The 24,709-nt window shown below is 40.7% G+C and overlaps 2 protein-coding genes across 8 annotated transcripts in view; both read right to left on the reverse strand.

Annotated features, from left to right (window-relative positions):
* Positions 1-24,709, reverse strand: part of acot7 (acyl-CoA thioesterase 7) — a 162,614-nt gene that overhangs the window by 71,468 nt on the left and 66,437 nt on the right. For 2 of the 6 annotated variants that reach the window (XM_078170153.1, XM_033640240.2), the window contains exons 1-2: positions 9,092-9,164; positions 3,753-3,870 (exon numbers count right to left, since the gene is read on the reverse strand). In XM_078170153.1, coding sequence (XP_078026279.1) covers positions 3,753-3,870; positions 9,092-9,156 — 183 coding nt within the window. In that variant the 5' untranslated portion in view covers positions 9,157-9,164. Of the gene's footprint in view, positions 1-3,752; positions 3,871-6,531; positions 6,727-9,091; positions 9,165-11,915; positions 12,274-24,709 lie in introns of those variants that run through there. The other 4 variants (XM_033640231.2, XM_033640224.2, XM_033640248.2 and 1 more) reach the window with 3 other exon arrangements.
* On the reverse strand, positions 12,777-14,258 carry LOC117265656 (transcription factor HES-2). Of its 2 annotated transcripts, none has more exons than XM_078170437.1 (4): positions 14,132-14,258; positions 13,938-14,033; positions 13,740-13,824; positions 12,777-13,635 (listed from the first exon to the last, which is right to left on the reverse strand). In XM_078170437.1, exons 1-4 carry the CDS (start codon positions 14,219-14,221, stop codon positions 13,304-13,306), a joined length of 603 nt encoding a protein of 200 aa, XP_078026563.1. In that variant the 5' UTR covers positions 14,222-14,258; the 3' UTR covers positions 12,777-13,303. The 2 variants fall into 2 exon arrangements, with proteins under 2 accessions (XP_078026563.1, XP_033496162.1); XM_033640271.2 differs by having other exon boundaries at positions 12,781-13,635; positions 13,740-13,827.

Consider the following 24,709-nt stretch of genomic DNA (forward strand, 5'->3'; position numbering starts at 1 on the left):
TCTCTAGAACAACTGTTAAGAGGAGACTGCGCCAATCAGGCCTTCATGGTCAAATAGCTGCTAGGAAACCACTGCTAAGGAGAGGCAACAAGCAGAAGAGATTTGTTTGGGCCAAGAAACACAAGGAATGGACATTAGACCAGTGGAAATCTGTGCTTTGGTCTGATGAGTCCAAATTTGAGATCTTTGGTTCCAACCGCCGTGTCTTTGTGAGACGCAGAAAAGGTGAACGGATGGATTCCACATGCCTGGTTCCCACTGTGAAGCATGGAGGAGGAGGTGTGATGGTGTGGGGGTGTTTTGCTGGTGACACTGTTAGGGATTTATTCAAAATTGAAGGCACACTGAACCAGCATGGCTACCACAGCATCCTGCAGCGACATGCCATCCCATCCGGTTTGCCTTTAGTTGGACGATCATTTATTTTTCAACAGGACAATGACCCCAAACACACCTCCAGGCTGTGTAAGGGCTATTTGACCAAGAAGGAGAGTGATGGAGTGCTGCGGCAGATGACCTGGCCTCCACAGTCACCGGACCTGAACCCAATCAAGATGGTTTGGGGTGAGCTGGACCGCAGAGTGAAGGCAAAGGGGCCAACAAGTGCTAAACACCTCTGGGAACTCCTTCAAGACTGTTGGAAAACCATTTCAGGTGACTACCTCTTGAAGCTCATGGAGAGAATGCCAAGAGTGTGCAAAGCAGTAATCAGAGCAAAGGGTGGCTATTTTGAAGAAACTAGAATATAAAACATGTTTTCAGTTATTTCACCTTTTTTTGTTAAGTACATAACTCCACATGTGTTCATTCATAGTTTTGATGCCTTCAGTGAGAATCTACAATGTAAATAGTCATGAAAATAAAGAAAACGCATTGAATGAGAAGGTGTGTCCAAACTTTTGGCCTGTACTGTATGTCAATATAATGTTTCTGTTTTGCCTATCTCTCACCTACAATGCTTTAAGAAACATATTTTATTGCCATTTTTAGCTGTGTATAGTGAGAGTTTGTGGACAGGAAGTGGGTGCCATACTGTTTCCTGTACATTGAAGATGGAGGCCAAAAAACCCCAGATCAAACAGTAAAACTAGGAAGTACTGATCAAATATAAACCAAGATTCTGTTACTGTATTGCTTATTTCTCACCTGAAATGTTTTCAGAAACATGTTTTGGCTTCCTGCGTAACTGTAACACAAGATTATTTCTTGCCAGTCGGCCGCCGTTGTGTCAAGCGGACGTGTTCACACTACGTCACCCACCAGTGGGAGCATTTATTGGTCTGGTGTAGCGCAGTGCATCCTGGTAGTTGTAGGTTTTCTCCCTCTTGTGTAAAAGTGTCCTTTTTCTCTGTTTTCTCTGCATCTTTCTACTGCATAGACATCCTAGTTTTATTAAAAGGCCATCTTTCCAGCGGTGAAATAATTCTTTAAGATTATTTCAAGAATTGACTACCTTTAAGTATTTCCATTTGTTTGTCCTGATATCTGATCTGAACAGTGAAACATGTATGTTGACATTGTTGTAATTGTAGTTGAGATGATGAAAGTCAAAAGTGGGTTAAAGTTTACCAGGTGAAAAGTAAAACCAAGACCGTGAGGAGGAAAACAAGTCTGGGTGAGACAATACTGAAAAAAAGGAATGTTGTAAATAATAGATAACAATAACAAAAACAAACCACATGGTCGAGGCCGCGGTAGACAAGCAGCTCTCATGTTCTGCGAGGTAAAACTACTGTTCTTGTCAAAGGAGCCTGGAGGCTTTGAAGTGAATGATATGACGGCTCCAGTTCCCCATCAGAAAAAGCTAGGCAGATACTGATTTGTCTTAGATAGGCTTCTTTTTAGGTGGCTTATGTATGTTTTGCAGCACATTGCTTAGCGTCTGTGTTGGTACTCCTGTCCGATTCTTCGAACTGAGGGTGTGCTGTCTACGGTAGGTAATACCCTGATGATAGATAAGTGCCTCATACAACCCCACTTAAAAAAATCAAATGTTAACATGACAGACAATATTCTTTGAGTAAAACAGAAGATAAAACTGATTATGATGAGCTATTTCTTCTGAAAGTCTGTATCTTCCTGCTTTACACAGGGTGTCTTTATGTGGAGTGGCAGACACCGGGATAAAATCCCAAATTCTTCACATCCTATATGTAGGTAGTAGTGTGAGGGGAGGTGGTCATAAAATTTGTGATTTTTACATCTGTACTGCTTTATTTGCAGCTTCTCAGTCATCTGAATTGTACTAACCCTGTATGTATGAAAGGTGCTATACTGTACAAATAAAATTTGATAGATTAACTGATTGTGATGGCACCACCAACTGCAAGCCTATATTTTCATATACCATAACATAACCACAACATATAAAGCACACAAATAGAATTACATATAAAACACTGGAGGTACTTTTGTATTTACAGTATAAATGGTGAGTAATATATACAGTAACAGAACAAAGGAATGAGTATAAAAGCTAAAAGTCATTTCTGAATCTAATTTGACTTTAATGTTTTAGAGGATTTCAAGAATGTGCTAAATTAAGTATTTTTCACTCTTCATCACAATAGTTCAGTGTGTCATTGGCTGCTGTGTCCAAAAATGTGTGTGTCCTGATATTTGATCTGAACAGCGAAACATGTACGTGCACATTGTTGTAGTAGTTGAGATGACAATCGAATGATGAAAGACAAAAGTCGGTTAAGGTTCACCAGGTGAAAAGTAAAACCAAGACAGTGAGGAGGAAAACAAATCTGGGTGAGACAATGCTGAAAAAATTATTAATGCAGCCATGCGGTTTGGAAATAATAGATTTAAAGCTGTTATAGATGATTAACAAACAAGGTGAACTGTGTGGAACTTTGTTGTAGTTTTTTGTATTTTGCAGATTACCGTCTCTAATTGAATAAACCAACAACTCTACCAAAGAAACATTTTTTCTCTTTTAAGGTACTTCATTTGCCTCATTTCCCCCCATTTTTTTCATATTTTCCACATTAATAAAAGAAGCGGTTAACGTAACAAATGGTAATAATATTTTTCTTTATTAACACTTCACATTTGTTGACTCTTGTGCACATTATAGTTTTGTCTATTTCTTAGGGTTTGAGAGGGAACATTGGGTATTTGACAAATGTAGGACTGTGCAGTTCACCCATTTTGTGGCTAAAAATGAACTACTCCACAAAGTGACCATCTGATTATCAATTACTTACCGTGTGTTAAGTGCTAAGGAAAATCTTTTTTGCTCGCATGCCTCCACTGTTAATGAAGAATCCAAAAAAGGCAAACATTTTTCATGAAGTAATCATGGTCCAAGTCTGATTTCATACTTCCCAAATAAGTGCATTTACTCTAAAATGTTAAATTATAAAACACTTCTGCCTAACAGGAGCATGCCTAGAACGCACCTGTGTGTGCTTGCAGGAGACTGATTGTACTGACCTGTGTAAATGCATGTGTTTGGGAAGTACTGAGCATTACTGGATAAATGAAACTTGGACCCTGATTACTTCACTTCATATGTCCGCTTTTTTAGGATTCTTCGTTAACTGTAGAGGCATGTAACAGAAAATTTTTTCCTCACCACGTCAACGTAACACGCGGTAAGTAATCGATATACAAATGGTCATTTTGCAGGTGCATTTTCCTTTAACTAAACAACTTAAGGAGAGAAGTCCTGCCACCTTAATTTACCAGCAGTACAATAAACTAGTTTAGCGTATAGTCTGAATGTAGATGTTGTCTCTTACCCCGTTCTGTGTGTTGCAGTGTCGCGTGCCAACAATGCATCCAGCTTCCTCGATCATCTTGAGGATGATGCCACCGTGGACGTTTCCCACAATGTTGGCATCATCTGGCCGCATGATCCTGCAGTGAAGAGAAGATTAGTTAGCATGACTCTGGATCTGGTGTATGTGTTATCACTGTAGCATCTTGTTTTAAGAGTTCTTGGGATCTTGTTGGGAAAAAATACTATGGATCAATAAATGTGAAAAACTGACAAGGCAAGGCAGCTTTATTTGTACAGCACATGTCATACACCAGGGCAATTCAAAGCGCTTTACAGAGCATAAAAATATAAAACTTAATAAAGCATACAGACTTACAATAAAAGAGAAAAGGGAAAAGATATAAAAGCTAAAATTAATTAATAAATTATTTACAATTTAAAAAAAAATCATTAAAAATAGCTACGTCCAGACAAGAGTAGGAAAGATAAAAAAGATTATTTAAAATGTTTTAAAATTGAGTTTGCGGTCATTACAGGGTGGAGTAGGCAGTGTTAAAAAAGGGCGTTTTTAGCTTTGACCTAAAAGTGGTCCAAGATGGGGCTCATCTTACATCATCTGGGAGGTTATTCCAAGTTTGTGCTGCATGATAACCAAATGCTGCCTCACCATGTTTTGTTGTAACTCTTGGGACGGTCAGCAGGCCAGCCGCAGAGAGGCTTTTCAGTGGAAAGCTGCAGAGGGTTGAAACATTGCTGAGCAATGATTTCAGGAGAAAAAAAAGTAGTCTCTTCCTACTCCAACATCTGGTGCTTTAACAGTAATTAAAGTTTTAACAGTACAGAACTGAGCCAACAACTTGAGATAGTTTTGGCTGTGTGGGGCAGAGGATGCTTTGATCGGCATTATCAAAGGTTAACAAAATGTTCCTGTGTTTTCAGTTAAAGTCACTTGTTTGTTGATCCTATCTGTAACAAAAAAAAAACTCATAAAAAATCTGACATGATTCTTGGCAATAGCAGAACTATCTAAGAACACATCTGTTGAGATGTCCTTCCAGATAGTCACTGATGAGTTGCAAGGACTTAGTTGTTTTGTAGATGTTTTTGACCTCACCTCTGTGTCTATCTGATGACTACATACAGCATCATTTTCACTGGCAGTACAGGATGTTGTCATGCACATCAGCTGTTTCCAATTCCTCCATGTGTGGGTTAAACTAGTTTTACCTGTTATAATCCAATCTGCTTACATACTCCAACAGACTCCACCACAGACGCAAGGTATGAACGGCTGTACTACAATTTTACATGGAAATCAGGCAGTAACGCTTTCACAGGAATGTGTACATTGTGCAATACAAAGATCCACATCTTGATAGCATTAGCGATCGCACTGCACAGGGACGCTGATTGTGCATGAGTCATGTTTAATGTTTGGTTCATAGTTACGACAACAGTCAACCACCTGAGGATTACTACCGATGCCAGTTAGAAATTATTAATGTTTATTTGTTTATATATTTATATGAATGGCAGTGTGACGTAGACTTCCTCTAAAAATAGTCTGAGTCAGAGTTACATGTGAACCGGTGGGGAATTTTACTGTTGCAACACCAAGGAGCAGTAGCTTGTTGCCACAGACAAAGCAGAAGCACTACATGTGTCCACAGTTGTTATATTTAACTAAAACTAGAGTAAACAATTTCAGTTCAATTCAATTTTATTTTATAAAGCCCAATATCACAAATCACAATTTGCCTCAGAAGGCTTTACAGCATACGACATCCGTCTGTCCTTAGGACCCTCGCAGCGGATAAGGAAAAACTCCCCCATAAAACCCCTTAAAACTAGGTGTGAAAAAACAGACTTAAAAATAAAACCTAGACTTTGAAAAAAAATGTACTGAACTAAAATAAAATTCAAACCTGTCAACACACTGAGTGTGAGGTGGCACTTCACTGAGACAATGTCTCTATGACTGTGAGTCAACTGTCTTTACAAAGCGCTGTATTTGTGTTGTAATAACTCTTCTGAACTTCTTAAATCAATGCCCCTGACAAACTGTTATAAAAAATGACTAATACTAATACTGAAACTAATAAAAACTTCACTCAAAAAAGCAAACCAATGATGGAAACTAGCTGAAACTAAACTGAATTGAAAACAACATTTAAAAGGGAAATAAAAACACAAAACTAAAATAATGTACTTGTCATATTACACATAATAACCAGGCAATATATAAATAACTCTACTATACAGCACTTTGATAAACACTACTGTTGTGAATGAAGAAAGATAGAGGTGCTGATTTACCTTTATTTTAATCAACTTTAATTTACATATAAAGCAAAAATGCTAAACTGTTGAGAATATATTTCAGTCCAATCAACAGCAGCAAAAGCTACAGTCTCAAAACTGACCAGCATAAATTAATCAATTAATTATCAATCAGCACCTCTCTGACACAGTCTGAACAATAATCAAAAAGTTTAACAAAGTAAAAGTATTTTCATTTAGTACTTTTTAAAATATTGTTATTTTTCTTCAAACAGCAAATTTTGTATGAGATAATATAAGATTAGGTGTCCTTTACTGTCCCCATGGGACACTCATTCTACCCAGAATAGCACAACACAACAGACGCCACAATAAATAACACAACATCAATGTACAAGATAAATATCATTGTATCACTGTTTTGTGTGTGTGAGAAGAGAAAGAGTGTATCAGACAGAGCATCCTGTAAATTCAGCATCATTGTGTGTGTATGTGTGAGCGCGTCAGAGACGAACTACCTGCTGAGTTGATATTTAGCGCCCTGCGGAGCTCCTGCCTCCCCATCTCTCATGACATCTCTGCTGGCTTTGCATTTCTCCACCACCGCTGCCTTCTCAGCTTTGCTGCTCGGAGGCCTAAAGCAACGCATCTTTGCACTCTGATTGATTCTCAGTCTTGCTCTCTGGTCCACTTCCCTTTTGAATGATCTCTACATGCACATCTCCTGAGATTTTGGGCTCTGACATTGTTGTGGTGAGTGATGTCATGAGGCGTTAGGGCTGACCCCGCCTAAGGTGTCTCGAGTAGTCAAACTGGATCTCAACACACCCACTGATTCACAGACAGATGGCAGTTGACCAATACAACCTGTTGTCATTACACCTAGGTTTGTGTGTCACAGCTGACAGACTGGCAGAGTAAGGAATGTCTCAGTGACACATCTGCCAAGAGGCCCAGAGGCATGTGTGATTCCAACTTAAGAGTTTAAAAAAATGTTTCTATGAGGTTAGGATATACATTTTCTTTCTGAAATTGTGTGCATTATTGCTTCATTCATAAAAACATTTACTTAGATTTTTTACACTGTTAAATGGAGGAGATTCTTCGCTTTCTAATGATAACAGTATTGTTTTTGTTCTCTAAATATTAAGCATAATATGTCACATTACATAATTAATGTCACTGAGCAATGATTTTGAGAAAACAGCCTTCAAAGTTTGCACTGCTCGCGGTGAAGATACATGACAGAGCCCATTCTTCTAAACTGGGAGAGAATGCTGTACTCTGGTGGCTGCCTTGGGGAGAGAAAATAAACTAAAAGATACAGGGATATTTTTATATTGTAGCCACGGGGGTAATGAAAACAAGCATACCCTACAACACGTTGCAGGAAGAGAATATTTCACTGCAGTCCGTTTGAAGGCAGAAGTTAGCATATACAGTAAGCAGTGGACTTCATATGACAATATTCACAACTTGGATCAATTTTTCATGAAAACTCCTTTTTATTCTTTTGACTGGAGAGCCTTTACAGACTAAAGGAACATAAATAACTGAGGAAGGGACACTTACCTGAACTTAAGGAGTTAACACTTTTTTGTTTCTCTTGTTAACCATGCCAGTATAAAATGACTTACACTTTGCTGCTCATGGTTTTCGTAAATTGAACTGATTGACTGACCTGTAGAGAATCTGACCAAGCTAATGGTGTGTAGCATGTCCATACTGACAAAAGTTTAACGTTGCACATCATCATTTTGATGCACAATGCTAAGCCACTTAAAGCTGGGCTAGCTCAGATGGTTTAATATTCTGAAAGCCAACACTTTTGTATTTGAAATCAGACAAAACTGTCCTGGATCCTGCCTAGTTACTATAACGTGAAGCCTTTCATTCATAATTTCAGGTAGACATAGAGGGAGGGATGGGAGTGGCACTGGGTAGGACCTGAGTGCAGCTGACAAGTGATTGCAGCTTGTCATCTTGCCTTTATAAGCTTCAAAACTGTATTGATTGTCTGAATTTGGCGATAAAAGTTTCATATTCTGAAAGGCTTTGTTTATCTAAAATCAAACAAAAGCCCAAAATAACCAGCAATGGAGATGTCTTCATAAATTAACAGAACAATGTGCACTTATTATTATACTACCAGTTCTAGTATTGTGGTTTACTGCAGGTCTGTGTGTGATTTGTGCAGTCGTGTTGCTGTACCGCAGCAAAAGGCTCTGCTTAACCGCTGTGGGTACAATCAATGTCACAAATTATACTGTCTCTGTATTTCATTACTTTCAAAAGTATTTAAAAAGTGGAAAACTAGAATGTAATGTGAGTGTGATGTGGGCTAAATCACTGTAGGTGTTGACAGTGTGTCATGAAAATGGCATAAAAATCATATATGATAAAAAAAAAAGTCATAGTGTGTGAATGGTCCTCAATCGTATGCTGGCTCCTTAAAATGGCACTCAGCCATCAAAACTTTGAGAAACCCTGATCTGAGATTTTTGCTTTTGATGAGCTGATCCCCCACCCAAAGAATTTTGTTCTCCACAATGATTGTGTTTTTACAGTCAGACAAAGATCACAACCAAAGCAGTTATAAGTGTCACAAGACCCCTCTGTTAAAACATTCCACGTGAATCGACCACAGGTTTTAGAAATATAATATGGATCACTTCTCTCAAACACAGTCCAGCACAAAAGCCCTTTACAATGTTGATGTGAACCTCACAGGTTTGTAATATACTGACATCCTAAAGCAATCCACCATCAAGGTATGACGTCTTGTCTAGATTGTTAAAAGTACCCAGCACTGTATATTAAAATTAAATATCTAGACTAAACAGATAGTCGACGCAAGAAATGGTGTGCAGACATTCCTACTTATACAGAACGGTTTTGAAGTTTTAACACACACACGCTACACCTAAATGTTGGGTTTTTTTAACATCAATTGTCACTATTAGAATCTTAAGCTTAAAAATAAAGGGAAAGCCATACTACTACCATGAGCAAGTGCATCAGTACAGTCAAAATCTTTTCACAGCTTGCTGAAACAAACACAAAACATCTAACTTTTACCTGTGCAGAGCAGAACAGCAGCGAAGAGTGTGAATTAGCCTCCGAAAAGCACATTTTGGCATCATGTCTGTCCCTAGCCCCATCAGTAACTGGGGTAGAGGGTATTCTGCATCACAAGCAGGACTGAACTGTGTTGCAGCCAGGCAACATTACCAGGCAAGACAGGAATTCATCAAACATTCACAACTGTACGTCCACAAACATAAAACACACACTTTAATTCTGTGTATGTTTGCATGGCCAGACACACACCAGATGACTATCCTTTGCTTAAAGGTTTTGAATTTTTATCATTATTATAGTATTAGCAATAGGAGTAAAAATGTGTCATAATTCAGACATTTAGCTGATGCTCTCATCTGAAGAAACTTGCATGCAAAAAAGAAAGGAAAACAGGATGTGACTTGTTTTTTCCAGAGAAGTTGAGACATGTTATCAGTGAGAGGTGTGGTGAAGAAGAGTCTAAGCAGAGCAATCACCAGGCCGTTTGGACACATGTCTGTGTAGTCACGCGTGACATAAGTGTTTGTAAGGAATTGTGGTTTGAATTTGACGTACACAGGTAAGGGCAGCCAACAGAAAGAGTGTAGGAGGTGAAAGTTTAGCGAGGCTAAAAATAAAGCAGACTATGTAGGTGCATAATGAATGTTTCTGGAGGAAGCTGCAGTGATCAAGAAAGTGGATCACTGGCAATAAGCTCAGCAAAGTCCCAGGTTAGGAAGGTAAAATTCTTCAAAAGACTTTAATACTGTTAAAAATGGCTGCTGCTGGTGTACCCCATATTGTGAGGCCAGTTGGTGTTGGGTGGTATCTTATTTCTGCATATAATTAATATAAATTCTGGTTAAACTACAGTGAAATGAAATTGGAAAAATAAAAGTAAGACCCACCATTTCACATTGAACAAATGTAGCCTTAGCATGGCAGCCATGAGACACACTGAATTTTGACTGAGGGGCATGGTCACAATCATTGACAAATCCCTATACAAACAAACCAGCTAACCACCCACATCTAATTGCACACACACACCTTTAACTGTTAAACTGTTTGTATTGAGGGTAAAGGTCATTGTGGGCTGTGTCTGAATTCTATTCTGAGGGCAGGTTCAAGGAAACTGATCATAAAATAATCCTCAAATCCTATTTTATGTCCAGTGAAACAGTTTCTGCTCAGATTCTGTGTCAGATCTAGGGATGACGTGTCAGTCTGCTGGTATCACATTACATCATCACACAAATATGGAAAATCAATACACTACACAAACTGTGATATGACAATGTTGCTTGTTGTTGTCATGTTATTTAAAAACCAAGCCTGGATCACGTATAGTAAAGAAGGCTTTACAGTTTCCACTCAGGCCAGAATCAACTGATCAGCCTCATATTCCTATTCTTTACAACACAATACAGTGTGTACAGTAAACCAGCTTCTCTCATTGTGAAGCACTCACTGTGTGATCAGCCTGCCTGGAGATTGTGCTTTCAGATTATTTTTGCTTTCAGAATATGTTTGCATAAGACAAACTTTGGGCAAACTCTTATCAGTAACACGGATATGACAACCAAATGGGTGGATATTTTCATTGTTGATTTTACTTGGGTTGAACAGCCTAATATGTTCATAAAAATGTGTCACTTAACTGTGCAGCAGCTTTAAAACCGGACAAACATCATGACATGTTTGTGAGAATTTCTTGCAGAGATAATTAAGGGGACTGTGTGATGTTTCTTACATTTAGTGCAAAATATGATGACAGACTCGTAAGTAGACTCTATTTTTAAGGCTTCTGCTGAAGACTGCTTTCACTATAACCAAACCACCTCATGCTATGATTGCGTCAGTACATGTCTTAGCTCTCAAGTTAAAAATATCCTCTTTCCTTTAGTCCGAACATACACAAAGCAGTGGTTGGGTTGACAGTGTTTCAAAATGTGGCACTGTTTGCTACATGTAATGGAAAAACTGGACATAGCAATTATATTTTAAGTAAGAATTGATATTCATGTTGCTGTTTTGAGGGAATCTAAAGCCATGGGGCAAACTGCAAAACAAATTCAAACATAATATTCAGTTCTAATATAACTTTCAGTGAAATTAAGCTTCATTTGAATTCTCAGGGGTTTTTCTGAAGCAGCTGAGTGCAGCCTAGTTCTTGTAGACAGTTATATGGCTCCACCTAGAGGCAAGCACAAGTACAACAAACTGCATGCTGCTAGGAAATTGAGCTTATTCATTGCAAAGGTATTTTAATAGGAACCAGTCATTACCGCTGTATCACACACGTTACTGTTTGCTGTCACTGTTCTTCTTTATTATGGTGATAAATATTAAAGGCTCAACTACACGGGATTTAACAGCACACTCCAGACAAACTATTTGCATGCGCACATTAATTCAAGCCTACGCCTTGAAATGAAACTTTTATGGTAGTTTCGGTGAAATGATGGCGACCTTAATGTGTCCTTGGTGGTCTCAGCGCGTGTCCTACCGGTGCTTATCACGCTGAGGTCATCACATACGACATAAATGATCAGCATGTCTGCCGACTGAAAAGCCTGAACACATGCCGTTTGATGCGTCATAAAGCAGCTAAAATTAAACACTGTCGACCACCGACTGAACACAGTGATATTAGAGAAGCCTTCTGTGTACTGTAACGGGACCCGGAGCGGATTATCTGGGTGATCATCCCGTGAGGACCGACGCAGCGACGCCGGTAGCTGCGCTGTTCTCGTCATTTGTCGATCAACACCGCGTTATTAGCATGTAAAGGCTGCTACTTGCTTGCGTATGTGTTTATGTGTCGTGACAAACGTCCTACCTGCATAATTGAAGGGAGGATGGTGCGTCGCGCGCCTGCGGTGCCGACATGCTGCTTCTGCTGCTGATGGTGGTGGTGATGGTGGTGATGATAAGCTCTCGGGGTTTGTTGGTCTCGTGTTGCAGCAGGATACTGTGAGATGTGAGGGGAAGTCAGACTCCTCCGGTGTCCGCCGGCTGCTCTGTCTGGTCTCTTTCACAATGACTCATCTGTAGGAAAAGTGACCTGCTTAGACTTCAGAGGTGTTTATATGATGTAGCTCATTTGTTTTGCAAACATTCAAAAATGACGTAAACCAACCAAAAAACATTTATGTTAAGTGTAGTGGTCGGTATCTTTCATAGAGCTGAACATAATTTTGCAACGGAACTAGAAACCATGACCATGTCATTACCTGTAGCCGTCGGAGGAGGGCAGCAGAGACCGCATTTCCTCCAACATGCTCAGAGCAGGAGCAATATTTCATGTTGCCTGAGGTGGGCGCGTTTGACCACAACCTCCATCCTGAGTAACGTTTTTTATTCTGTTGAAATCTGCTGGACAGATGTGTCACCGAGACCTTTCCTCATTAAACAGAGAGAGTTTCCATATAAGGAAATATTACATCATGTTCGCTGTAACAAGTTTCAGTTCAGAGTCTGGAGACGCTTTGGTTTCCATGCTCCATATTGTTGGAAGGAAGCCACCTCAAAACTTTGCTTTTGAATTGTATTGCAATGAAAGGCACAGTCAGTCTACCCTTTGTCTGAAGTGTGCCAACTAAATAACGTTTATTTTCATTTACCATGGCACAGCTTTCATATAAAGTATGGCTGTGCGTAAAGATGCGTAATTACGCACATGACTTAAGACCAATGTTGTTATCCATAAGGTATAAAAAAAAACACTCAACACAAAATCTTACCACGACATGGCAGTTTTATTTGTTTATATAACATATATACAACATTTGCTGTAAATAGCAAAAATAAAACATCCCCACAGAGATACTTACAATGACACATAACATGTCTACAGAGTTCATCTGCACAGACTCAGGACACTGAGGTCTATGGTGCAAATTCATACACACTGACCCTTTGGGTCTTACAGGGCTGTTTCAATGGCCCTTCATCACTTAGTCCGCGGAGAGGACTAAATATTTACCGTATACATACATGCAGATTTAAGAAAATACGACCGCCTAAACTTGTCAACTTAAACAGGACAACAGACTCGTGCGCAGAGCGTAAGTATATAATACTCAACCAATACGATTTAACGATGAATTCTGGCTTTCATCAATCACTGTGTATATTTACAAGTGATGCTATCTCAACATGCTGCCTACATATCAAACACTTTACAGTTTTCACAGGCTTTTGGAAGAAACTGAAAACTGAAGAAATCTACCAAGGTCTCCACATGGCTGTGTTGACAGCCTGCGGGCCTGGCTGCGCTCGGCTGGGAGCAACTGCGCCGCTGCTGCTGCGGGACTGGCTCTCCAGTCTGGAGCTGAAGCTGGATTTCAGGCTCAGGAGTTTCTGCTGGATCTGAGGGAGAGTCCTGGAGCTCTGAGCGCAGCAGTTCAGGCAGGTTGGTGTGACGGTGGAGGACATGGATTGCTGGACGAATTCGTTCACCCGCTGACACGCGTCTTGATCCAAGCTCGTTTTGGGGAGCAGAGTTGAGACGCGCTGGAGGCAGGCTTTGTAGCCCTCCTTGTAGTTGTTTGCGGAATCTGAAAAGACAATGACTTGTTAGTTCCTCTGTTCAAAAGTGTCGAGAAGAGTCCACTATTTCTGTATTTCTCAACAAACACGTTATACAAGCAGAACCACTCACTTTTGGTGTTAACAGGAGGAATGTCGCTGAGGAACCTCACAGTCATTTCCAGGATGTCGGCTTTTTCAAGCTTGGAGTAGCGAGTCTTCTGAAAAAATTTCAAAAAGCAAATGTTAAACATATGAGCCTAAATGTTGCCATGACGGAGGTGTTTCAGAAACGTATTATGCATGCATTGAAATGGATATGAGAACTTACATCTCTGCCTGTGAGGGGGAGGATGAGGTTTTTCAGATGGTTCAGGCTGTCGTTGATACGGGCGCGCCTTCTTTTTTCCATCAAAGGCTTCATTGTCTGAAAAAAACATCATGTTTAGAATTCATTCATTACATTACGTGCAAAACATCAGAGAAAATGTTTAAGATAATAAAGCAAAATTTGACTTCGCTTACCTTTCTGAGCTCAAGAGCCTCTTTTCTTTTGGCCACAGTTAGCCTTGGAGAAAAAGACTGGAGAGCTTCACAAGTCATGTTTGGAGACATTTTCAGCTTCGTCTTTGTGCCAGAGAAGTGTCCAGAACGAAAGTCAGTGAAGATGTGTCTCAAACGGCCAAGGGCTGCGGTATATATGCAGCTCCATGGCGTCGGTTAACGTGCGTCACGGCTACGCCCCCAAGCCAACACGAAACGATTTGGAGTATGAACTCAATGGAAACAACACCAAACCATCAAATTTAGTGAGATAACCATCTGTCTTCTATTCTAATCCATGCGTAACAACTATAGCGCGTGTCTGCGTTGTGATCCAGCGACCAAATAAAACAAAACCTGCGGTAACAAGCTGGAGAAATGTGTGCGTAAAGAAGCTTTGGACGCACCGAATGCTCATTCACCAAATATCAATTCTGCAAACTCTTTGAACCCAACTTATATCAAATTAAATATAACATAAGTAGGTTTATTATTTCATATATAGTGGATGGAAAAGGTGTTTCTAAAATACACAAAAATATATAATTAGTGGTGCGTAATTACGCAGTGCTTTGGAGCTGGATACTTAATATATAGGCTGTATTATAGGTTATATAGCGTTCGTTTATTTTGAGATCTAACAAGGAAACATAATAGAATTCATTTTAAAGAATAATATTTTCTCAACACCAACAATTTGTATATAAGCTTGTAATAACTTTATATTATTAAAATGTGTTTGCCTGCTGAATTTCATGATGCTGTTCCACGTTGAGGTTTTATTGTATTTTACTGCGTAATTTGCCCAAGTTTGATTACATATACTTTACACTATGTGTTTTAAAATAAAAATGCACACTTTGAACAATAGGGTGCAATACACACACTGCTGGCGTAGGGGTCAGGCTTGAGCGTATGAACAAGTGTCCACAGAGATACAGACTCTTACTCCAATCTCATACCCAAGCCACGCTACTTTCAAATAACATCTGCTCTTAGATTTTGACAACAATAGTTTTGCATATGATGTTTTTATGCAGTTTCTGCCCGGGGGGTGTCTCTACCTGAAGGGTGTATCCCGCTGCTGCCAACGCCTCACGCAACGCGGCGGGGGCTGAAAAACAAAGGGTGGGAGCATGTACTTCAATCACAATAGCCACCGCGAAATATAAAATGAGCCTGATGTCAGATTTAACTTTTTATGTGTTATTAATACTTAGGCTATTTATTTGTGGTCTTGTTGTATTCCATAACCGACCATGTGCCATGTGAGCTATGAATCCAACTTTGAATTATAGCTTTGAGATTTTTCAGATTTTAAATAAAAACTGGAGAGACATGACAACCCATCAAATGCCACTGCACTCAGGGGAACCACGCGCGCAGCACGCGCCACGGGGACCAGATGGCTGTTACCGAGCCTCCATCCATCGACCCCACCCCCATACACTCCTCCTGCACCACACCAGCATCCTCAACAGCCAGCCTCCCAGTCCCACCGTGGATCTATCCACATCTTATCCATGCGCGCGCGCACGCACACACACACACACACACACACACACACACACACATATTGCATTGCATATACTCAAGCTCTTTCTATAAACTTTACACGCACGACACATGATCTCCACGCAGTTTTGGCGTGGGTGCCCCAGCTGCATGCCCCTTAAGGGTCCATGTTGTCGTCCAACTGAAACAAACCATTCTCGCCCCCCCTGTTTGGAAACTGTGTTGCAATTGTCTCCTTCGGCTGGACTCATGGATATTTCGGCGTCCAAGCTATCATGAAATGCCTGTTTATCAATATCATATGATGATGACGAAACACAAAGCTCAAGCTGTTGGTGGAGATGGAGATGCTGGTCTGAAAGAGCAGATTGCATGATCCAGTGGACACGGTTCTTTTTAAATTATTACGGTAAAATTCAAACAGTTCACATAGAAAAACACACACTGAGAATCTTAAAAAAGCATTATTTTTTTTCTGATATTGTAAGAACTTCCCAAAACACAAGCAGAATTACAGAATTACAAATCCAATATTGAAGAGTATATTAAAGCAGTAACGCAAAGGCAAACGACTACGCAACTGGATCTGAATTTCAGAGACACTAATCCATTATTCAGTCTGCAGTCATCTTTATACAATATATGGATTCAATCATAAAGAGAGCATAATGTGTTTGCATTACGTCAACTTTAAATTGGTTTCCAAACCGCACTCGTGCACTAGATTTATCCATCCATAATGGCGCAATATGATTTTAATGTTAGCTATCATTTATAAGGTGTTGGGGTGATTGAGCATAACTTCCAACTATGTCCACAACTTGAAATGACAATAAATAAAGTCTACAGAGTCTAAATGTGAAGGTCAGCATCGTGCAGACATGATCATGTAACGCTGCTTCAACAAAGCCAAGCGCTGCCCTGAAACAGAGAGGCACACTTGCTGCACGCGCCCCTCACCGCCCCGCTGGGATGGAGGGATGATGGAGGTGGTGGGGGTTGGGAGGAGGTACACTTTTCCTCCGTTTTGCTCCTACGGTTAGAGTCCTCTTTTGTCTTTTCTAACAAAATCGGCGTCGGTAACCCATCTGTGCAGGCAGGATAACAGGGAGCCTTTGTCTGACAATGTTCCGACACTTCATGGGAATAAGACTCGCATGTGGGGCTAAGGGTGGGGAGAGAAACAGAGACACGGAACTCCACCTGACTTTTGCTTCAGCGTGATGTGAGCTGAGAGGAAACGGGAGGATTCGTTTTTGATTGTTTGTTTGTTTTGGGGTTTTTTTCTGAGTCTTAAACACCATATCCAGCTATAATATCCATAAACAAACTCCACATGTGACCACCAACATGTCAAAAATGAAAAAGAATGTGTTAAATAATGCCCTGCTCTTGTGCTGTGAAACAGGTCAAATAAAGAAAATATCCCAATTTTCACGACCATTTTTTTTCAGGTGTATAACTTCTGCAGTGATATTCCCTTTATTTGACTGACAGGTTTGTGCACACTCTTCATTGTATTTTTTGTTCTGCTCTAAAAAATACAGAATTCGGTTGTTTTCGTCCTTTTGTGGGACTATACTTTGGTCTGTTCAAATGAAAGTAAAATTGAATTTTACCAGAAAACTGGAAAGAAATAAGTACAGTATACAATAGCATCCATTAAAGCCTTCAATCCAATACTGGGTCAGAATGGTTTCTTTTTAAGAGAAGCAAACTGGTTTGTCTTGCAGCTTCCATGTGTTTGGGCTTCACTCACTCATCCAGTTTTGTAAATGGAGTGAAAGGACATACTGTGTGTTTGCAAATTGATTTTTTTCCATATTTTAACTTTTGAACTTTTTATCAGTTCAAATTAGAGCAGATTGTTCTCCAGTACACTGTAACTTAAGCTGCTCCTTGTTTCTTTCTACACCAGCTGGACTTGGTGTTATCCCACCTGAAGCCTGTTACCACTGATTTGAATCAAACAATATAATGTGATGTCAGTAATCTTAAGTAGGCTTAGAGGAAATGCAATAGAAAGGTTAGAAAAAATGGGAGATATAATTTACTCATATGGTGTAGAGAGGTTTGGGTTGCATGAGAGAAAGAGGAATGAGAGGGTACAGTCAGGTAAATCTAGGTGGCAAAGAGAAATAGAGGAGCTAGTCAAGGAAAGGAGACAGTTAAGAAAGATGTGGAGAAAGGCTACAGAAGAAGAAAGGGAGGGGATTAAGGTGTTGCAAGAGGAGTTGAGAAGCAGGCTAGCAGTTCTTAGAAGGGCAGAGCATCTCAGGAAAAAGAGGAGGAAGAAGGAACATGTAAGGACAGGTTTTTTCAGGGACCCTTTTAAGTTTGTTAAAGGATTGTTCAGCCAGGAAAAGGGAGGGCAGCTCAAAACAGAAAGGCTAGAGGTTGAAGAATATTTGAGAAATACATATTCAGATTTAGCGAAGAATAGGATAGTAGGTTTCCCACCCGATATCCCTCCATTAGAAGGGATAAAGCATGAGATGGATGTCAGACCACCTAGGTGGAAGGAAGTTCAGGAGGTGGTCAGGCGTGCAAAGGCTTCTTTGGCCCCAGGGCCTAATGGAGTCCCCTACCGGGTTTATAAAAGTGCGCCTGATACCCTTAAATTTTTGTGGAAACAGCTAAGAATAGTTTGGGAGAAACAAATTATACCAAGAGCATGGCGTAGGGCAGGGGGTGTCCTCATTCCTAAGGAGAAGGAGTCTGTGGACCTTAGCCAGTTTCGGATGATTTCTCTCTTGAATGTAGAGGGGAAGATTTTCTTTAGTGTAGTTGCGCAGAGATTAGCTAGCTACTTGGAAAGGAATAGCTTAATAGATACCATGGTGCAGAAGGCAGGAATACCAGGTTTTTCAGGGTGTTTAGAGCATACTAGCATGATCTGGCACCAGATTACGGCAGCGAAGATTAAGAAAAGGGACCTGCATGTAGTATTTTTAGATCTTGCAAATGCGTTTGGTTCAGTACCGCATAGCCTCATTTGGAGTGCGTTTGACTACTTCAGAGTGCCACAGGTAGTTGTTAACTTAGTGAAAGCATATTTTCAGGATATTAGGCTGTGTCTAAGTACAGCAGGTTTCACAACAGGTTGGCAGAGGCTAGAAAGAGGCATCATGGCAGGGTGTACAATTTCTCCATTAGCATTTACTATGGCAATGGAAGTAATCATCAGGGCTTCTAAGTGGGTGGTAGGTGGGGAGAGACAACAGAACGGGTTGCATTTTCCACCAGTTAGGGCTTACATGGATGACATGACACTGGTGACCACAACAATGCCATGTACAAAGAGGCTACTAGAGAAGGTAAATAAGAACCTCAAGTGGGCCAGCATGAAGATCAAGCCTAGTAAATCTAGAAGCATCTCGATACGTAGAGGGAAGTTAAGTGATAGGAAGTTTGTCATAGATGATGAGGAAATCCCAACAATTAGGGAAAAGTCAGTAAAGAGCTTAGGTAGGTGGTACAATGTGGAGTTGAATGATGAGGAACAGGTGGTGAAATTTAGGAAAGATGTGGCAGAAGGATTGGATAGAATAGATAAATCAGAACTTCCAGGAAAGTTGAAGTTGTGGTGTTTGCAATTTGGGCTATATCCTAGGTTAATGTGGCCATTGTCAATTTATGAAATTCCAATATCCGTAGTGGAGAGAATTGAAAGGTCGGTTAGCTCCTATATTAGGAAGTGGTTGGGTGCTCCTAGGTGCCTAAGTAGTGTTGCATTGTATGGTAAAGGGATACTTCAGCTGCCAGTATCTAGTTTAACAGAGGAATTTAAATGTATCAAGGTCAGGACAGAGCTCTTGTTATTTGGGAGTAAGGACGTGGTAGTTAGGAGTGTGGTTCCAAATCCAACCAAGGGGAGGAAGTGGAACCCAAGATCGGCAGTTCAGGAGGCAGAGCAAGCTCTTAGGCATGCAGAGATTGTAGGTAATGTTCAGTTTGGCCGGGGAGGCCTGGGGCTTGGCTCAGGCAAACCGGTATGGAATAAAGCAGGTCTCAAAGATAAAAGAAAGCTGGCTGTAGAACAGATACATAGACAGGAAGAGATGTTAAGGGGTACAAAGGTAGTGGCCCAGGCTAAAAAGGGACAGTGGTTGAATTGGGAAAGTGTAGAGAAGAGGAAGCTTAGTTGGAGGGACCTGTGGAGTATGGAGGAGAATCGTATTAGATTCCTGGTAGGGGCTACATACGATGTGCTACCAACCCCCCAGAACCTAAAACTGTGGGTAAATGAGGACCCATCATGCCCATTGTGTTCAGGTACCACAACCTTAAAGCATATTTTGTCAGGCTGTAAAGTTAGCTTGTCACAAGGCCGATATACATGGCGACATAACCAGGTGTTGAAATGTTTAGCTGCAGGCATCGAAGGGAAACGAAGACAGGTGAATTCAGAAAGTGTTAAGGATAGGAGTTTAGCAATTCAGTTTGTCTGTGAGGGAGAGAAATACAGAAGGGATAAGTTAGTGAGGAGGCAAGGGTGTGGCCGCTTAGAAGGTGCTTGTGATTGGGAAATGCAAGTAGATTTAGGCGGAAAGCTTGTTGTTCCCCAGGAAATAGTTTGTACCAGGCAGAGGCCTGACTTAGTGTTGTGGTCAGTGAGTCAACGGATAGTTTATTTCATTGAGCTGACAGTTCCTTGGGAAGACTCAGTGGAAGAAGCCTATGAAAGAAAAAAGCTTAGATATGCAGACTTAGGAGCAGAAGCTGAGCAGCAAGGGTGGAAAACTAGGATTTGTCCAGTGGAAGTGGGGTGTAGGGGATTCATAGCAAGATCAGCTGTCTCGCTCTTGGGGGAACTCGGAGTGCGGGGACAGAGTTTGAGGAAGACAGTGAGGGAAATGTCAGATGAAGCAGCAAGAACCAGCCAGTTTATCTATTACCGAAGAAATAATGTCAGTTGGGGGCCAGCAGGGGGAACTACTATGTAGGGCACATAACTCCTTGAGATCAGGCGGAGAGATCCACTTCCTCTCAGGAGGAAATCCAGGAAGAGGAAGTATTTAAGTGTGGGAGTGGCCTATTTGAATCCATTTTGTTTGAGGCCATGCAGCAAGGTGAGTGCGCTTGCTGATCCTGTAAGTTCATTTAGCTCCTTTAACTTTAGCTTATATTGTAGTTATGCTATGTAGCGTGTGAAATAGAGTATGGTGAATGTACTAGGAAAGGTAGTAGCAGCCCTGTTTCTACCTGGAGCTCACATGTACAGAGCCTGGGTTTGGTTGAAGATGGCAGTGCTGTTTGGGCTGAGAAAGCCATGTGTAAGTAAGGAGGAAGTCCAGGAAGAGGAAGGTTATTTAAGTGTGGGAGTGGCCTATTTGAATCCATTTTATTTGAGGCCATGCGGCAAGGTGAGTGTGTTTGCTGATCCTGTAAGTTTATTTAGCTCCTTTAACTTTAGCTTATATTGTAGTTATGCTATGTAGCGTGTGAAATAGAGTATGGCGAATGTGCTAGGAAAGGTAGTATCAGCCCTGTTTCTACCTGGAGCTCACATGTACGGAGCCTGGGTTTGGTTGAAGGTGGCAGTGCTGTTTGGGCTGAGAAAGCCATGCGTAAGTAAGGTAAAGGAGGTTATTGGGTTGGTGCGGGGAAGGGAGCAGTGAGACCTGGCATTAGGGGAGTGTCTCTGGAACGCCAGAGATCACTGTCTAGCCTCCTGGAGGTGTCGTGGGACCAACTAGACGAAACACTGGTGAAAGGAGGTTCCCACCCGATGACCCCAAAGACATGCTAGTTATCACTGCTCACTGGTTTGTATAGTTAAGCATTGCCATATTAGCTTATCATAGGGCTTAGGTTATTCACTGAGTGTTGATCCTTTCTCTAGAGCACAAACTTCTTGTGTTTATTTGAACCCAATGTGATGCCAAAACAGGCAAATACTCATTCAATAGCAAATCTCTACTAATTATAGGACGACTCCGACGATTTAGCAGTGCACTTTTATAAAACATTGGGAGACTAAAAGAGACACATAAAAAGAACGATCAAAATGGAAGCAGCAAAATGTCCAGTGTCTGTAGTGTGGAGCCAGCTCCAAATCACTGGATCCTACAATTTCCGTAATGCAGCTCAATAGCAGCATTTATTAAACCCTTCATGTCTCTTACATGCCTGCTTCTTTTAAAATACTGTGCAAAATCAACCCTGACAAGTGCTCCAGTATTGAACAAATAATGCAAAATCCCAGAAAACAAATACATTTTTCTCAGTGCCAACACTGTCACTGTACAATATGATACTGTAGAGAGACAATGTTGGCACTAACTACTATCTGTGGTAAATACAGCATGGTTAAAGGTAGAGATTGTGATTAGCAGGTCTGTGACAGGATGCAAACTCTTCAGAGTTCAGATGCACCCAACCCCCACCATAACCTCAACTGGAACCCTACACCCTCAGATGCTATGTAAAGGGCACACTGCCTGCTGCATTGACACTGAACGTTGGTACTGGACATACAGTACAGGCCAAAAGTTTGGACACACCTTCTCATTCAATGCGTTTTCTTTATTTTCATGACTATTTACATTGTAGATTCTCACTGAAGGCATCAAAACTATGAATGAACACGTGGAGTTATGTACTTAACAAAAAAAGGTGAAATAACTGAAAACATGTTTTATATTCTAGTTTCTTCAAAATAGCCACCCTTTGCTCTAATTACTGCTTTGCACACTCTTGGCATTCTCTCCATGAGCTTCAAGAGGTAGTCACCTGAAATGGTTTTCCAACAGTCTTGAAGGAGTTCCCAGAGGTGTTTAGCACTTGTTGGCCCCTTTGCCTTCACTCTGCGGTCCAGCTCACCCCAAACCATCTCGATTGGGTTCAGTTCCGGTGACTGTGGAGGCCAGGTCATCTGCCGCAGCACTCCATCACTCTCCTTCTTGGTCAAATAGCCCTTACACAGCCTGGAGGTGTGTTTGGGGTCATTGTCCTGTTGAAAAATAAATGATCGTCCAACTAAACGCAAACCGGATGGGATGGCATGTCGCTGCAGGATGCTGTGGTAGCCATGCTGGTTCAGTGTGCCTTCAATTTTGAATAAATCCCCAACAGTGTCACCAGCAAAACACCCCCACACCATCACACCTCCTCCTCCATGCTTCACAGCATGGAGGAGCACAAAAAGCACAGATTTCCACTGGTCTAATGTCCATTCCTTGTGTTTCTTGGCCCAAACAAATCTCTTCTGCTTGTTGCCTCTCCTTAGCAGTGGTTTCCTAGCAGCTATTTGACCATGAAGGCCTGATTCGCGCAGTCTCCTCTTAACAGTTGTTCTAGAGATGGGTCTGCTGCTAGAACTCTGTGTGGCATTCATCTGGTCTCTGATCTGAGCTGCTGTTAACTTGCGATTTCTGAGGCTGGTGACTCAGATGAACTTATCCTCAGAAGCAGAGGTGACTCTTGGTCTTCCTTTCCTGGGTCAGTCCTCATGTGTGCCAGTTTGGTTGTAGCGCTTGATGGTTTTTGCGACTCCACTTGGGGACACATTTAAAGTTTTTGCAATTTTCCGGACTGACTGACCTTCATTTCTTAAAGTAATGATGGCCACTTGTTTTTCTTTAGTTAGCTGATTGGTTCTTGCCATAATATGAATTTTAACAGTTGTCCAATAGGGCTGTCGGCTGTGTATTAACCTGACTTCTGCACAACACAACTGATGGTCCCAACCCCATTGATAAAGCAAGAAATTCCACTAATTAACCCTGATAAGGCACACCTGTGAAATGGAAACCATTTCAGGTGACTACCTCTTGAAGCTCATGGAGAGAATGCCAAGAGTGTGCAAAGCAGTAATCAGAGCAAAGGGTGGCTATTTTGAAGAAACTAGAATATAAAACATGTTTTCAGTTATTTCACCTTTTTTTGTTAAGTACATAACACATGTGGAATGTGTTCATTCATAGTTTTGATGCCTTCAGTGAGAATCTACAATGTAAATAGTCATGAAAATAAAGAAAACGCATTGAATGAGAAGGTGTGTCCAAACTTTTGGCCTGTACTGTAAATGAGATGCAGATCTGTCAAATATACAAACATATCGTCATACAATGTTTCAATATCTAACTAATCATTGCTCCACGAATGGCATTCATTACATTACTTAATGGAACATTGCGTACTTAATGTAAAGTTACGTAGGTTAGGTTTAGGAATAGAAACATGGTGTGCTGTCACATTTCGTAGCCTACTTAATGTAAAGTTAAATATTTAAGGTGAAGTTACATAGATTAATTTTGGGCAAGTAAAGTTACGTAGATTGGGGTTCAGGAAAAGAAACATGGTGGCAACATAGCTTAAGATAACTCTAAGTTCACTTGGTTTCAAACGGGACACAAACACCAGTCTCCTGGGGGGAAAGTCCCGTGTTGCTTTGCTCTTTATACTACTTCCATTTTTACTCTCATCAGCACACTCATGGTCACGTGATAGCAGCCTTTCCAGTTATGTAGGTTACACACACACATCACCAGCTCACGATTATGTGAGTTGTATACAAATTCTGGGTAAAGCCTCATACAGGTTCTGGGAACAGTGCATGAGAACAGCTATACAGTAAATGTAAATCTTATGGGATACTGGTAAAATGCTCCTTAAAGACAGTAATATCCACAGGAATATGCATGAGGGAGCATGAGGGAGCAAAAACACTGTCACTCTTCATATAATTGGCTTTTGCTTTTCAACAAGAAAAACTGAACAATTCGGATCCCGTTTTTTAGAGTTTATACTGTATTTTAGGACTGTTAATCTTCAGACAAAATGTCTTTCGTAGTTAATGGTTAGACATTGTAACACCTTTCGTATCCTATAAAAATGTATATTATATTATATTATCTGTAGTACATTATAGCAATGTTTTCTGAACTGAAAAGAAGTGTGACAAGTGGGCTTTTATTTTGGAAGCAAGTCCTGCCTTTATTTTGAGACAAAGAAAAAGAAACATTTGTCAGTTCTGCATCGTGGAGTTCTGCCTGAACCATCAGTGTTATTTTTATTTTGACAAAATTTAAGACATGAACA

This window comes from Epinephelus lanceolatus, chromosome 8, assembly GCF_041903045.1.
Source record: "Epinephelus lanceolatus isolate andai-2023 chromosome 8, ASM4190304v1, whole genome shotgun sequence".
Taxonomy (NCBI): Eukaryota; Metazoa; Chordata; class Actinopteri; order Perciformes; family Serranidae; genus Epinephelus; species Epinephelus lanceolatus.